The sequence below is a fragment of the Aptenodytes patagonicus genome, chromosome 30, assembly GCF_965638725.1.
Source record: "Aptenodytes patagonicus chromosome 30, bAptPat1.pri.cur, whole genome shotgun sequence".
Lineage (NCBI taxonomy): Eukaryota > Metazoa > Chordata > Aves > Sphenisciformes > Spheniscidae > Aptenodytes > Aptenodytes patagonicus.
Window position 1 is genome coordinate 639463 of NC_134978.1, and position 14600 is coordinate 654062.

General features: G+C 49.6%; 1 protein-coding gene across 1 annotated transcript; it reads left to right on the plus strand.

The window, feature by feature from the left end:
- Positions 1–9: 9 nt before the first annotated feature.
- Positions 10–13611, plus strand: PIN1 (peptidylprolyl cis/trans isomerase, NIMA-interacting 1). The gene is made up of 4 exons (XM_076360765.1): positions 10–112; positions 1868–2068; positions 8832–8942; positions 12297–13611. The coding sequence occupies exons 1-4, from the start codon at positions 55–57 to the stop codon at positions 12404–12406; spliced, it is 480 nt and encodes a 159-aa protein (XP_076216880.1). The 5' UTR covers positions 10–54; the 3' UTR covers positions 12407–13611.
- The last annotated feature ends 989 nt before the right edge of the window (positions 13612–14600 follow it).

Genomic DNA, 14600 nt, shown 5'->3' on the forward strand with positions numbered 1-14600 from the left:
CGCCAATGGGGCCGGGCCGGGCGCGGGCGGTGCGGGAGGCGCAGCCGAGGGAAGATGGCGGAGGAGGAGAAGCTGCCCGCGGGCTGGGAGAAGCGCATGAGCCGCAGCTCCGGTACGGGCGGCGGCGGCGACGGGAGCCGAGGGGCTGGGGGGGCGCGCCCGCTCCCGGGGCGGCGGACACGGGCCTCTCGGGCCATCGGGGGCCCGACCTGGGCCCCGGCGGAGGTGTGGCCCGGCGGGTCCGGCCTGGGCCTCGGCGGGGTCTGAGGGGCTGTGAGCGGGGCCCGGGGCCTGGGGGGCGGCGGGGTGTGGAGAGCTGGGCTTGGGGCGGGCCTGAGAGCCCGGGCGGGGGTCTGCGGGGCTCCTGGCTCCGGGGCTGCCGTGCCCCTGGGCGGGGGCGACGGGCGAAGCGGCTCCTGGGACCGTCGTCTGTCGGGGGAGCGATGCCTGGGTCTGTGGCGCCGGGGGGGTGGGGGGGTTTGCTCCTTCTGGGGGTAACCGGTGGGGGGGAAGCGGGGCAGAGCCGCGAGGAGCCTCTTCGTAAAAGGCCGGGGCAGAGCGCGGCAGGACGCTTTGCCCTCGGTGGGGCTGCGGCGGCTCGGGGGGGGGGAAGCTGTGGGTCGGGACGGTGCTTTCAGCAGGGTTCCGTCCTTTGCGGCGAGAGCTTTCCGCGCTTGGCGGCTCAGAAGCAGTTCCGAGGAGGTCGTGTCCGTCAGCTTGGCTGCTCTGCTCGTTTGGTTGAGGTGGGGACCGTGAGGCCGGGGAGGCTGAGAGGGAAGAGGGGCCCCTCTGAACCCTTCTTTGCCAGAACTACCGGGGTTGAAGCGTCCTGGAGGGAGGGAACTCCGTGGCTGGCTGGAGTTAGCAGGCCTAGGCTGTTGGTTGGGATTGCAGCCGGGAACTTGGGCCCTTTGCTGCTAGGTCGTACCTTCCCGCCGCCCAGCTCTGCTGTTGCAATCCCTCACCTTGGTTTGCTTGGCTTTTTTCTCGAGTCTAGTCCGCTTCTAGCGTCAGTGGAGAGCTTTGGGATGAGTGATGCGCTAGAAGAAAGCAGAAACCGCCTCGGTCGAGGCTGTGAGTTACCGCAGGTAAAGGCACGCGTGGCTTTGAGCACTGGAAGGCCTTTGAGCAGCAGAATTGCCTGGCTTTGATGCTGAATGTGTCGAGAGGTGACTTCGCAGGAGCTTCGTTTTCTGCTAGCTGGGGAAACCACGGATCTCTTGTGCAGGAAGGTCTCATTTTCTGGTAGGAAAAAAAGGCGATTTTCGGAAAGAGAGGTCTGTGCAATGCAAAGGTGTGATCTTTGCTAACAGTAACTCACCGCGTTTGCTGCGGGATGTGCTTAACAGAGAGGCGTTGCGCTGTTTTACCCTTGTAAATAGGGCTGGAGTGAAACACGGTCTTATCCCCGGGCCAGAAACCCGGCACCGTCCGCCTTCTCGGCAGCGGCAGGGTGTTGCCTGGGGGTGTTTATGGTTTCCGACTGTGTCAGTGGGCGTTTTGTCGCTGATGTGTGCGAGCGTGGTGAATTGGAAAGGCAGCTGGAGCCTGCTCCTGCGGGGGGGGGGGGGGGGCTGTTGCTTTGCCTAAGGGCGCTTCCCGACGGAAACGCTTGCGTAGGAAATTATGTGGAGTTGTAAAGTCTTGTTTCCTACCTCGTGTGTTTCAGCTGATCGCGTGGATGTGGCCGAGCACTCACAGAAATCTAGTCTTCCGTGCCTTCGGGGTCAAGCAGCTGATTCTTGGGGTCAAGAAGCTGATTCTTGGGGTCAAGAAGCTGATTCTTGGGGTCAAGAAGCTGATTCTCGGGGTCTGCCGGGAGCTTTTTTCTTTTTTCTTAACCCCAGCCCCCTCTCTCTGTCCGCAGGCCGTGTTTATTACTTCAACCACATCACAAATGCCAGCCAGTGGGAACGGCCCAGCGGCAGCGGGAAGAACGGCCAAGGGGAGCCTAGCAAAGTGCGATGTTCGCATCTCTTGGTGAAACACAACCAGTCCAGAAGACCCTCGTCGTGGAGGCAGGAAAAGATCACACGGACCAAAGATGAGGCACTGGAGCTTATAAATGGCAAGTAAATGCAGGAGAGAGAGAGAGAATATGATGCTGTTGAAGGGGAAAAGTCATTTTAAGGCTAGAATTGGACCCCGAGATGAGTGGTTCAGTGTGTCGTGAACTTCCTAAAGCAAAGGTTTTTTTTTAAGCCAAGTGGTTTGAACGTGGACTTTCGTGTGGCCCAGCCGCTTGGAGGAACAATTTTGCTGTATGATTAAATGACGTAAAGATAGGTCCCAGCCCGTGTGTCTTCCCCTTTGTGTTTTTTTTTTGTAATGTTATTTCAGAGGTTTGTTTGTATTTTCTTTGTAAATGTGTATTTTTATATTAAAAATAAAATTATTTAAAGCTAAAACAAATGTTCTTTAAACATTTCTTTTTATTTAATGTCACTTGACTCCTTGCCCTAATAGCAACTTAGAGTAAGTTCTAATTAACCTCTGCTTGAGATCAAGTTGCTTGTCGGAGGCAATCGACCTCGCACGAGGCTGTACGGATGACCTGATCGGCTCGGGTTTTTCCCCGAGTGTTCTGGCTTGTGATCTGGTCTGGGAGCGAGGGCGCTGCGTGCCTTCCGCAGTAGGCGGTGGTAATCTTTGCAGCCTAGATATTTTTTTTTCCTCCCCCCCCCCCCTTGCAGCTCTGGCGGTAGAATCGAATTGATGTCGCGTTTCTTCAGCATCGAGGTTTTTTTTTGATCGTACGGAAGCAAGCTCAAGGTCCAGCTGTTACTACTGGCTCTGACCTCTTAGGATAAGGCATCTGGGGGCTTGGGGTGAGGTTTACGTCAGTCCCGCTGATTAACCGGTGGTGAAACTGAGGCCCGTGGGCAGCTTTGTCTTTTCTGGCAGTGAGGTTGCAAAGGCTAGCCGACGCGCTGCGGGCGCGCAGCTACGTACCGCGGTACTGGGACTCTCGTATCTTTTACGGCTTCAGCAACGAGGGAGGGAAGATAGGGAGGGTGTTTTGGCTATTGCCTTGATCCTAACCAACGATAAACTTGAGGGCTTTCTTGTTTGGAAGCCCTGGGAGGGGAAATATCTTTGCTGAATAACTTGAAGCACCGAGGCGGCGACCAGCAGGTGGTATCTGCTCACCGCCTTTTGGAAGGGGAGGTTAAATTAACGCAGATGGGAGTTTTCTTGGGGAATTGTCTCCTTCGGGTTAGGGCGGCTGAGAAAGTGTGACCGGGGGCGATAAAGCGGGATGCACGCCTAGTGCGGAGATCCGTGCCAAGGGAGTCGAGACTGGTGTAAAGATAAATAGATTGAAATATTTCAGCCGAGCTGCAAATTCTGTCTGTCTCTCTCTCCTCTTTCTTTCCTTTCTTTTTTTTTTTTTTTTTTTTAAAGAATAAAACTGTGGTAGACCCATCTCTCGGAGTGGTGGTCATCAAAAGGCCAGCGCGGAGCTTTCTGCAGGTCAGAGGTTAAATGAGGCACGATGCTGGCGTGTTTTAAGCAGGCACTGGCGAACTTGGATCTTTGTAGGAGGGAATCACGTACGTTTTTAGAAGGGAGAGTCGTCTTATTATCTCTAAAGAGGTATTTCAGGAGCTTGTGACCGGGTAGGCTTTTTGATACGTAGGTGTTCTGTAAACTGGTTATCTGTAGAAGCCTGAATAACATTATTTGGACTCAACGATTGTCACCATTCTTACTTTGTTGGGGTGCTTTTCTTTGGGATGCCGCAGTTCTTTGCTACCTGGTAAGGTGACGGAAAGAAACAGCTTAAACTTTCCGTAGCTCGAAAGAGTGAGATGAAGCTTGACAGCTTCAGAGCCTTCGCGCTCTCAGATAACTCCCGTGTTTCGTAATCTCTCTGTGGTGCCTGAAGAGGAAAGAGGCGTGATTAAAACTTACTTCGTGTAAATGCCCTGCTTGTGTTCTCCGTAAAGGCCATTAGGGAATTAATTCCTACGATGGGAATACCGTTGTCAAAAAAAAAAAAACCACCAACCCCTAACCACTTTTCTGTCCACGTTTGATCCCGATAAACGCTATTCCTGGGAAGGTCATGGGGAACATCAGCTTATGATTAATTATTTCATGGTGGCTTCTTGAAAATGACTGTAAGTTAAGTTCCTAGAACAGCTGGAACTTCCTGGGAGGAGGCACGGCTTAGCTCCGCTACGGCTCCTGACAGTCAGGCGTCAATGAACTTCTCTGAACGGGTGTACTGTACCTGGCGAATGTAATTATCGCGTAGGACTGCCTAAGTAGGTCTCTGGGGAGGAATTTGTTTGACGGGCACAGTACCACACGTTTTCACGTTTTGTTTGGTCATGGGTCGCGTCTGAGGCCTCCCTCCGAATCCAGCTCTGGTGTTAATGCTTCATGCAGCAAAAATCTGAGAAGGAAATTTGATCAGGGAGCTCTTTGTTCCCACGGGAGAGGGGACGATACTAGAGAGAAATGTTTTCGGTAGGGGAACTTGACTGATGTCAAATATTCCATTTGACGGCCCTTCTCCGATAATAAGGGAGGAGAGGGTCGAGCGAGCTGGAGGGGTGCGTCGTCCGTGAATAATTTTTAATCCGTTAAGAAAGTTGCAGTGGAGAATTAAAGGTAGGTTAGCTCTCCCGTTGCGTTACGGCAGGAGTTGGAGGAGTTGGCTCACCGGGTGCTTTTCTGATAGGTGATAACGTCGTAGGGAATGTGGGACTAGAAAGAAATCTCAGATTGGAGCCTGACCCTGATATTAAAGGCAGCGACACCTCTTGGTCCCCTCAAGCGCCGTTTAAGAGGCCGTTTGGGTTCTGGCTGAATTTGCTGTGAAGGTTATTCCAGAGCGTCTTTGCTCTGATGTGTAGAAACCCGGTTTCCAGCTAAAAACTGCTTATGATCAGTTTCTCGCCGGTGTTTCTTGCATTAGTGTTGTTTAATTGCTTAATTAAATTTAGTTTCTCCCTGATGCTGACCCCTCAGTGGATTTAGAGAGCCCTGCTTTTTACCAGCCTGTTTTTGCACGCTGAGCCAACCGGGCTTTTAGTTTCTGGTAATGTAGGTCATCCCCTCTGCTGTCTCTACTCTTAGCCCTCCTTTGCACTTCGGTTTCAATTAATCTTTCGTGAGCGTGGGTTCATCGTGGTGTGCAATATTCCAGATTAGCTCTCGGCAGCGCCTTCTACTGTGGCATTTACTACTGCCCTTCTCTCTGCTGAGGATTCAGTGCCGTGTTTCTCGTTTTTAAAGCCGTGCTGCCTGTTTCGGAGTTATTTGTAATTCCGCGCTTACGTCGTCCTCTTTCCGATCGAGCTCTCTGCACGCAGCAGATTTTGGTGGTTGTTGCGGTTTTTTTTTTTTAAATAACGTGTGCGAGTTCGCTTGGTGTCGTTGGATCTTGCTTGGTCATTCAGGTCACATTTAATATTCTGATCCGTCTTTCTGCTGACGGCGCTTCCCCACCCTCCAGCTCGTTATTTGCGTGTTTCGTTAGCTTACCCCTGTTTCTTGTTGCAGAATCAGCTGGGGTTCACCCCGAAGTCGAGTCTCCGAAAGCTGCTCTTCCCCCAGTAGTCCCCATTTCGGCACAATCCGTTGCCATTCCTCATCTTGCTCTCTTTGCGCTACTCTCCCGCTATTCAATTTCACTCGCGCCTGGAGATTTTTAGGGGTAGTTTATTAAAACCTGGGCAGTACCTAATCTGCATAATTTGTTCTAGACGGCTGAGATCATCTGAGGGAAAGGCTCATTAATCCCGCTTCGCAGAGCCAAAGTTTAGGCACGAGGTGCAGGTGTCTTGTTCTGGTAGAGGTGGCTTGAAACAACTACTTTAGCTTTAAAAAAAGCCTTAAGTTTTATCCAGGAAAACCCTCACCTGGCTGACAGGCAGGTTTTGCTCTCAGGCTGGTCGCTAGCGTAAAATCGGGAGGTTTTATTAATTAAATTCTGTTTCAATGTGTAGTTGACTGGTTTTCTCCACAAGCTTGGGAAACCCTCTTTTACCCCTCGGAACCTGCTGATGCGACCAGGGCGGGCAGTTTGGGATCGAAATGTAAACGCTCGGATCCTTGATTTGGATCCTTGATTTGGATGCTTTATTACTTTAACATCAGTATCTTAAAGCTCATATAACACCGTATCTTAAAGCTGCGATCCCTGACGCTTCTGGGTGTGATGCGCGGCGGGCACTTGCTGGGGACTGGCGGCTGTATGCAATTAGATACGTATTTCTGGTGGTGCAAACACGTATTTTTAGGATAAACTCGGTTTTGTCAGCAAGTAGGCTGTTCGTGCTCCGGCGGCTTAGTTTAACAGGATGATCCAGTATCGGTTTCTTTCCTAAAACGTATGAATGCTGTGAACTGTCTTCCACCCAGACAAATAATCCTTTTTCTCTTTTTAACGCGGGATAAATAGCTCTCGTCTTAAGTTTTAGGGAGTTTCCGACTTTCACGTTAGACTTTCTCCGCCTGTACCTGTGCGCTCTAAGCAGCAGGTAGGATAAATGTGTATAACCTCACTGAGGTGCCGACGCCGGCGCTGGTGTCTTCTGTTAAAGCAGGTTATGCGCTTTAGGAATTAAGGTAACTTTCTGTGGCTTTTGAATTATATTCGGGGCACCTGTTTAAAAAAAAAAAAAAAAACCAACAGAAATTCTAAAACAAGAGATTATCAATCTCCTATTCCGATTTTTTCGGTAGCTCTTCCTCCTGGCCTGTCCATCCGGAAAAGCAAACCTGGCTGTCCGAACACCTTGCTGAATTCCAAAGGTTTAGGCTAGCGGCAGCTGGTTTAGAGAGGCGACTTGAATTGGGGAGGAAAAATGGGCTGTAGACTAGAAGACTAATTTGAAGACTTAAAATCCCTTCGTTTCGGTCTTGCAAGCATTAAACTGCAATAAAGGGGTCCCCTCAAAAATCGATAGCCTGCTTTTTCAGTTGCTGCTGGATACCTCAGCTCCTGAGAGGCAGCCTCCGTTCTCTCATTAAGGAATTATTTTCTTTTTTTTTACCTGCCCCCAGGCCTCACAGGTATTTCCTCAGGTCTATACAAGTGTATAGCATTAAAATGAGCTGGAAAATACTTATTCCCTCGTCCTTTTGGATCAGAAACCGCCCTCTTCCTTTTGTGAGAGCATCCCTCCGAATAATAATGCTCTTGAATTGCACGCGTGACCCTTTTTCAGGTAGGGATCTTCCACTGCCTGCGGTTGGAATAAACGATGCCCGGCCCAATTTTTTTTTTTCCCTTTTTTCTTTTTTTTTTAGAGGTTTATCTTGCAAAGTGCAGACTCTATACGTGCAGGCTGCAGGGCTTCCATGGGAGTGACCCGAAATAGAAAGTTGGGTTATCGAAACCAGGAGACTTAATAGCTTCGAGGGGGTAGAAGGACATTTCTTTTCTCTCAATTTCTCTGTTAAAGAAAATCAGCTGCTTCTCGGTATTTCTTTTTGAAGGTGGAAGACTGCTTAGGTCTGAAATGGAAGGCAGTCAGGCTTTGCCGATTCTTTCAAAAGCTGAGGGGAGGTTTCTGGAAGGAGGGATTCAATCCTAGATTTAATCTCCAGTGAGAGATAAGTTTAGCTGGATTTCACCTGGTACGGAGAGTTGCTTTGGGCTGGAAGCTGGAGCGCTGGTTTGGGGCTGTTCCTCTGCTCTTCGGGGCACGCGCGGGTGGCTTCCCCTTGGGAGATGCTCCCAGATACGCGGATGAATGATTTTTGCAACGTCACTTAGTCTTAATTTATCACTTGCGGTCCAAGGCGCGGAAGGCAAGCCCCTCTGGCAGGAGCAGGCTGCTTTGGGAAGGTGGAGGGTTAACTGGCAGCCCGACCTACGGCAGATACGGCTGCTGTTCGCAGGCTTTCGAGTCCGGCTTGCGCGACTGTCCTCGCGCAGAAACATTTCTTGCAGCCGGTACTAAACTGCGTTTTGGTGGGGGGTGGCTGCGAGTCGGACCAGCGGCGGCTTGGGATTTTGATTAGCGGTGACGCTCCTTTTAACGAAGGAGCTGAAGCTGGTCGAGTTGCGTGAAGCTAGGCAGGATTTTCTTGCCGTCTCGAGAATCCGTGAAAATCTGCCTCGCGCGGTGTTAAGGGACGTGTCGGTGGCGCTTTGTGCTTCGCTCACCTCCGAGAGCAGTCAGTATCTGTAATTAGCGGCTCCCCAATCACGTTATCAAGCCGTTGACTGGAAAATATGATCTAGCTCCTAGGTTTTCTTGTTATGAGCTAGCAGGGGGGTTTCCGCTGGTCCAGAAAGGTTCAGAACGGTGAGGCAGAGCTCTCGGTTAAGACTACGAATATTTCTTAACTGACCTTTTAAAAAGCTGTCTTGACAAATTTAATTCACTCCTCGGGGATTCTTCATGCTCGTTCTTCTACCGAGGTGAGCCCTTCTGAAATCAAACGCTCGTCTGTTTTGAAGCCCTATAATAAATTCCCGTGATTCAGGGGTGGTAGTAGGCGGAATCGCCTTTTTTTTTTTTTATTTAATAGAAGCTTAAATAGAAATGGGCCACGGTGCAAAGCTGGAAACGTGCTTGGAAAAAAAAACCAAACGAAACAAAAACCTGCGACCAAGTGCTTTTGGGGTGTTAACGAAAGTTTAGTTCTGGCTCTGTCTTCGTTCAGGAGGTTTGAAAACCTCGCTTCGTGTACGTGGCGTGCGCACGTGGCCGCTTGTGCCCTTCTTGCTGTGGGATGTCATGCTCCGGGTGGGGGTTTTGGGTGGGGTGCGGGTTTCTTTTTTTTTTTTTTGTTTTTTTTTTTTTTTTCCCCTTTCTTTCTCCGTTTTTTCCTTCTCCTGATGGAATTACTCCCTGTATTTACAGGCTACATCCAGAAGATAAAATCGGGAGAAGAGGATTTTGAATCTCTCGCTTCCCAGTTTAGCGACTGCAGCTCGGCAAAAGCGGGAGGCGACCTGGGTGCGTTTGGAAGAGGTGAGTCGAGCTCGGCCTGGCAGCGTGAAGGCCAGACCGAGATTACAGGGTTGATGCTGCTCTTCTTGGCAGGGGGTGAGGTTTAATAACGCACCCTGCTGCCGGGGGAATGAACGTGAAAATGGATTTATGTGCTAGGCAGCCTGCTGCGCAGGAAATGTAGTTTGATGCCTAGAAGTTAAACCAATTAGGAATGCAACCATAATATTATTCTAGGCAGAGAGGCGATGTTGTGCAAACGCCCTTCATGAAATTGGCTTTTCCCTCTGGAAAAGGATTTTCCAGCTACGCTGAATGGGAATCCAGTCGCGCAGCGTAATGAGCCATGAATAAGGAAGAAGTGGATAAGCCGTGGTAACGGCGTGCCAGATAAATGATTTGGCATTCTAATCTTCTGTGAGAAAGCCGTTAACAAATTGTGGAAAGAAGAACAATTCACAGCCCACCGAAATAATGTTGCCGGTGAGAGGTTTTGTTACAGGGTTATTGATCAGTGCAGCGAGGGAGCGACAACAAAAAGCTCGTGGCTGCTTCCTCATTAATGAGATTTGCTGGTGTGGGAGGAGGAATCTTGGGGATGGGAAAGTGTAACGTTGAAACCTCTTCTGCTTTATCTTACGAATGCTTTTTGCAGTGATTTCCACTGGGAGGAAAATACAAAGCGATGATGTCATGCTAGAATATTCAAAGAACAAACCAAAACCTCTTTATAGCCAGAGTGTCCGTGCATATTTTATTTGACGAGGGTCAAGACAGGTTCCTGCCAGGGAGAGGGAAATCTATATTTATTGTTACAATCTGTGCCCCAAGGTCACAGGGACTTGCAGCGATCCCAGAGGAAGATCTGTAGTAAGAGCTGCCCACGTCTGAAACGGTGAGCGGCAGTCCGACATGTCATTTTATGGAAGCCTTTTTTCCTAAGCTCACGCTCGGGCTTCATGGGCTGAAGCATTCAGCAGCTCGTCTCGGGCTCGTACCCTGCAGCAAGTATACAGATTTTACAGGAAATTTTGCCCAGCTGCCACCTCGTGCCGGGCTGGCACCCCGCTTAGGATGCCCCGGGAATATTTAAAACGCTAGCGGGCTCACTGCTGCTGCAGACGTGACCGCGGAAGGAGCTCCGGAGTCGCTCTTTCAGCCCCTGCTAGCTGAAGCCCACCCAGCTTTGGCAGGTGAAACTCTATTCAGGAACGTAGGGGGGGTTTTGTTCGGGTTTCCCCCCCACACACACCCCAAAATACCGGTTTTAATCACTGTCTCTTTTTAGGGTGCGGCGTTGCTACAGTTCAGCAACAGTTCCTTCCTCAAACAGATCCTTTCAGGCAGGGCTAAACAGGGATATTTTCTTGTATATGATGAAACGTTAATCCCGGGGTGCTGTGTCCGCTATTCGGGGTTCAGCGGAAACTCGGCTCCTTGTGCTCTTTGCAGGTGTACGGAAGGAGATTTTTCTTTTTCTTTTTCTTTTTTTTTTTTTTTTTTGTTTCCCCCTCTCCTGGCTGCACCAAAATGTAAAGAAATGTTGCAAGAGCCAGTTCCCGCTAGATGGCATTGGAACCACGCGTGGTGGCCAAACCCCTGAGCTGTCACTCCATCCCCCTCTCTGCCTCTCTCTTTTTTTTTCTTTTTTTTTTTCCTTTTTTTTTTTTCTTTTTTTTTACTGGGCTGAAAATGTAATTTGTTAGAACTTGGAGCACTGGTTACTTCGGAGGTGAAGTTATTAAAACATTTCAATTTGTCTTCCTGAAACCCTTCAAATAAGTCATGTTTCTGCTCGAGGAAGGCCACTGTGGTGTAGCAGGGAGGCTGCTACCTCATCTGAAGTAAAGATTTCGGGTCCTAGTGGAAAATAACCAAAATATTCAGGTGACAAGGCAGGGCTGCCTGACAGCGAATGACACTGGCTTTGCAACTGGAGCTTGTGAGCCAGGCGAGCTGCTTGCCTCTCGTGGCAATTAATCTAAATGCCGAAATGAGAGAAGGGAAACTGGAGAGCCGTATGCATCAGGTCACGTCAGTAACAAACCACTTTTCTTGAAAGGGGAAAATACCAAGCTGAAGCTATTGCTAATCCTGAAGGGGAGGACGTGAGCATCTTTTGTGGCATCTGCCTGCCTCGCTAGAGAAAGGGAGGTCCTGAAATAAAGCACAAATTCTGGAGATTCTGCTGGGCTAGATGCGATGCGTCTGGGATGCGTGGTGGTCTTTGAAGGGGTCGGGAAGGGTTTCGTTTGCAGAGAGATTAGTATATCGCTGCAATGTCTGCTGACGATCCAGCTGTCAGGCTGCCTAGAAGCTTTCCGTAGCTGCCTCCTAAGGCGCTGCGGAGTCCAAAGCTACAGCACCGCCTTGAAGCTTGGAGACAAGCGTCGTAAACTTACAGGAGATTTATGTTGCGGTTCTGGCAACACGCTGGTCTGTACATCTTCCTCAGGCGTCTCGAGGCGAGCTTTGCAAGCACGGGCAGGGCTAAGAGCAGAGAGTAAGGGTTCCCTCTGCGCCCGGGAAGCTGTCGCCGCCTGGCCTTCCCTCGCAGGCGTCTTGTCCTTCTGCTGAAGCTTGTGCTGAGAGTCCCCCGGTGAGACTTTGACCTGTCGGTAACAGCAAAACCTCATTATTTCGGGTGAGGTGGGCAGTTTCTCTGCTCTAACTTCTGTCGCAGGAAGCTGGGCAAAAAATACCGTCCCCCTTGAACCCTCCTGTAGCAGGCTGGTGTCTCTCCTCTTGGCTTGAATTATGCTGGCTGAGCACTTGCGCTGCTCATTCCTTCTGCCCCCCCCTGCAGAGCTGCGGTAGTTCCGCTCGTGAATCCCCGTGCGGGGTCCTTCCTCTGCGCACCTCTGGCTTTCCTGAGCCTGGATTACTAAACCCCCTGAAACTCAGCGACTTGGAGACTGGAGCCTTAAGAGCAGTTCTTATCTAGGTCATGACATTATCCATGTGTGCCTTGTAAATTATTTAGCGCAGCTTGTAACGCACACCGCATCCATTCCCCCCCGTGTACCTGGAGGGCACATAAGACTGGAAGACAAACATCCACTTGTGCCAGTGAGTCTGCAGAACAGATTTCCTCTGCCTTTTGGGTCCGCAGCTCTTCCCTTGCTGCAGCGATGTCTGTAGGATCTGAGCAAAACCCCTGTTTAAAAGAGAGAAAGTCTGTGTACGTGCACGTGTGAATGAGTTGGTTTGAATCATCTTCTGGGAGTAGATGAAAACAAACACCCCCTGCAAGTTAATTAATTGGTGACTTTGTTGTTTGCCTGGAAGCTGTCTTCATTTGAGGCTTGCTTGCTCAGAAAGATCCTCCATTCGTTGCTGGGCTTAATTGAACTTTCTGGTGTCTGCTCTCTGCAGGTCAGATGCAGAAACCTTTTGAAGATGCCTCATTTGCGCTGAGGGCTGGTGAGATGAGCGGACCAGTTTTCACAGAATCAGGGATCCACATCATCCTACGCACAGAGTGAAGTGCCTTGGTGACACGTAGAAAGGAAAGGGCGAGGGGAAGAAAGGAAAAAAAAAAAAAAACCACAAAACACACCAAACAAAACCTACTCCAACCCTGCACTCTCCCAAATGAACTTCATATCCAGTTTAGGAAAAAAAAAAAAAGCTCATTTCATATCTCAATATCTTCTGTGGCACCTGACACAATGTTTTTCACCTGCAGAGATGCATGGTTAGCCAAGGGTGAGAACACAATCAAAATAAGACAGTAGCATCTTTCATAAGCAGAGAGAATGTTAAAAACAACCTTTCTGGCATGCCACAGCTGCTTGAGTTATATTGACGTGTCTCCTAAGCCGAGGAATTGTCAATGCTAAAGGTCACACTTCAGTGCTTCCCACATCCACCCTGTTAGAGACGCAGAGTATTTATTGCAGCGCAGCACTGACGATGGCGAAGCTGACTTGTGGACTCTGGTGCTACGACGGAATGAACTCCCCAACCCTCTGCATGTTTGTTTAAACGCGTTTTAGCCCGAATGAAGGGTATTTGCTCTGCAGTCCAGTCCGTTGGTTTGTAGAACTGATATACTAAAGCCATTCATAAATTGACCGTAAGATATCAAACGATGAGCCAGCTTAGCATGGGGCACCCGTCCCTCGGTGTCCGTCCGTAGCTTCCCTTGATGCGGCTGTCTCGGCGAGGATCGTCCCTCTGTCCCGTCACGCGGTGGCACCGGGAGCGCTCTCTCTGCTCCTGCCGTTGCTTTTGACTCTCAAACTTGAAGATGCCTTTTGGTTCTAAATACAAACGCGAGAGGCTAACGGCCAGTAAGTTCCCACTGCAGGAAGATCAGTAGCCAGCCTGAGCTGTGTAGCGGTACGTAGGACGCTGTGTGCTTCCCATTCCAGCCTGAAGTCACTCCATTATTTAGGCAGGACAGTGCCATTCCGTAGGGCCGACTGTATTGTGGATTTTCAGTTTTAGCTAGAAAGCTGGTTGGTTGTGTTTTTTTTTCCCCTCAAGCTCCTCTCGATCCACTCGTGGTTTAAACACTGTAAGTCATTGTTTTCCAGTTACACTGCGTTGCTTATGTTTAGCGAAATAAAAACGGAAAGAAAAAAAAAATAATAATAATAATAATAATTCCCAGCTTTGGTCCGATGCAAACCAGCTGTATAGTTCCAGTTCTCTTAAGCAGAAAATAAAGCCCTCTCCAATTAAACATTTCAAGAGCTCTGGTATTGATTATTTCTCCTCCTTTGCCTGTGGAGATCTTGTTGCTTCTATTAAAACAAACAAAAACCTCTGCAGCATGTGCGGAGTTGGCTCTTGCTGGGTTTTTTGGGGGTTTTGGTTTTGTTTTTTTTAAATCCTAAAACGGAAATGCGGCTTGCCACGGTATGAAGAAAAACTTCTCCAAATTTGTCTTAAGCTATAAGCTAATATTCTTCTCTGTTGTCATTGGGTTCTCCGGCTTTGCGTTGCGTCGATGCCTTGTTTCCGAAGAACTGTTTAAATCCTGGTATAAGGCGTTACTTCAGATAAGGTAAAACCAGTACCTCTAGCGCAATTTAATAACGACTTCCTACATCTCCTCGGTTCTGCAAATTTAGATTTTTCCATTTGTGGTACGAAATGGGCCATTACGGAGAGCGGCTCCCCGGTGTGTTGGTTTATTTTTGTTTTTTTTTTTTTTTTTAAAAAACTCCCGTCTCAGAGGTGGGGAAAGGCAACGTCTCCTACGTGCTCTCTCCAATTACGGTGATCGCCAAACCCAAGCGCCTGAATATCGCTCGCGGTTCTGCTTTTTGCTGGTTACGCCGGGGAGACGGGCGGCTCTTGTGCGTCGGGTTAAAGTTGGTTTCCATAGCTACGCATCGATCTGAAAAAAAAAAAAATAATGAAAATGGAAAATATCAGCTCAGGGTGACAAGCAGGTGAGAACTTCAAAAAGAAAAATGACCTCAAATAACGGGGTGGCAGCACGGAAGCCGGATCGAAGGTAAAGGCAAGCGGAGATGCCGTCTCTGGCTGGAAATGTGGTAATCCGGTAAAAGCGGCGGCAGCCGAGTGTCCTTCTGTGGCTGCAGTGGTTTCGCTTTCCAGCTGTCGTTCCTGCCGCGGCGGCGCGTCCTGGGTTCAGCTCTCCATCGGAAGGTGGGCAACGGGGGTGGGATCGCCTCTGACCACCGGTAAAAGGGCGATGAGATG

What these genes read in the sequence shown, in the direction of transcription:
- PIN1 (XM_076360765.1), top strand. Translation starts at nt 55, where the DNA reads ATGGCGGAGGAGGAGAAGCTGCCCGCGGGCTGGGAGAAGCGCATGAGC. An exon ending in GCGCATGAGCCGCAGCTCCG is followed by an intron (nt 113 to 1,867) that starts GTACGGGCGGCG and finishes CTCTGTCCGCAG; the next exon opens with GCCGTGTTTATTACTTCAAC. An exon ending in CCTGGGTGCGTTTGGAAGAG is followed by an intron (nt 8,943 to 12,296) that starts GTGAGTCGAGCT and finishes TGCTCTCTGCAG; the next exon opens with GTCAGATGCAGAAACCTTTT.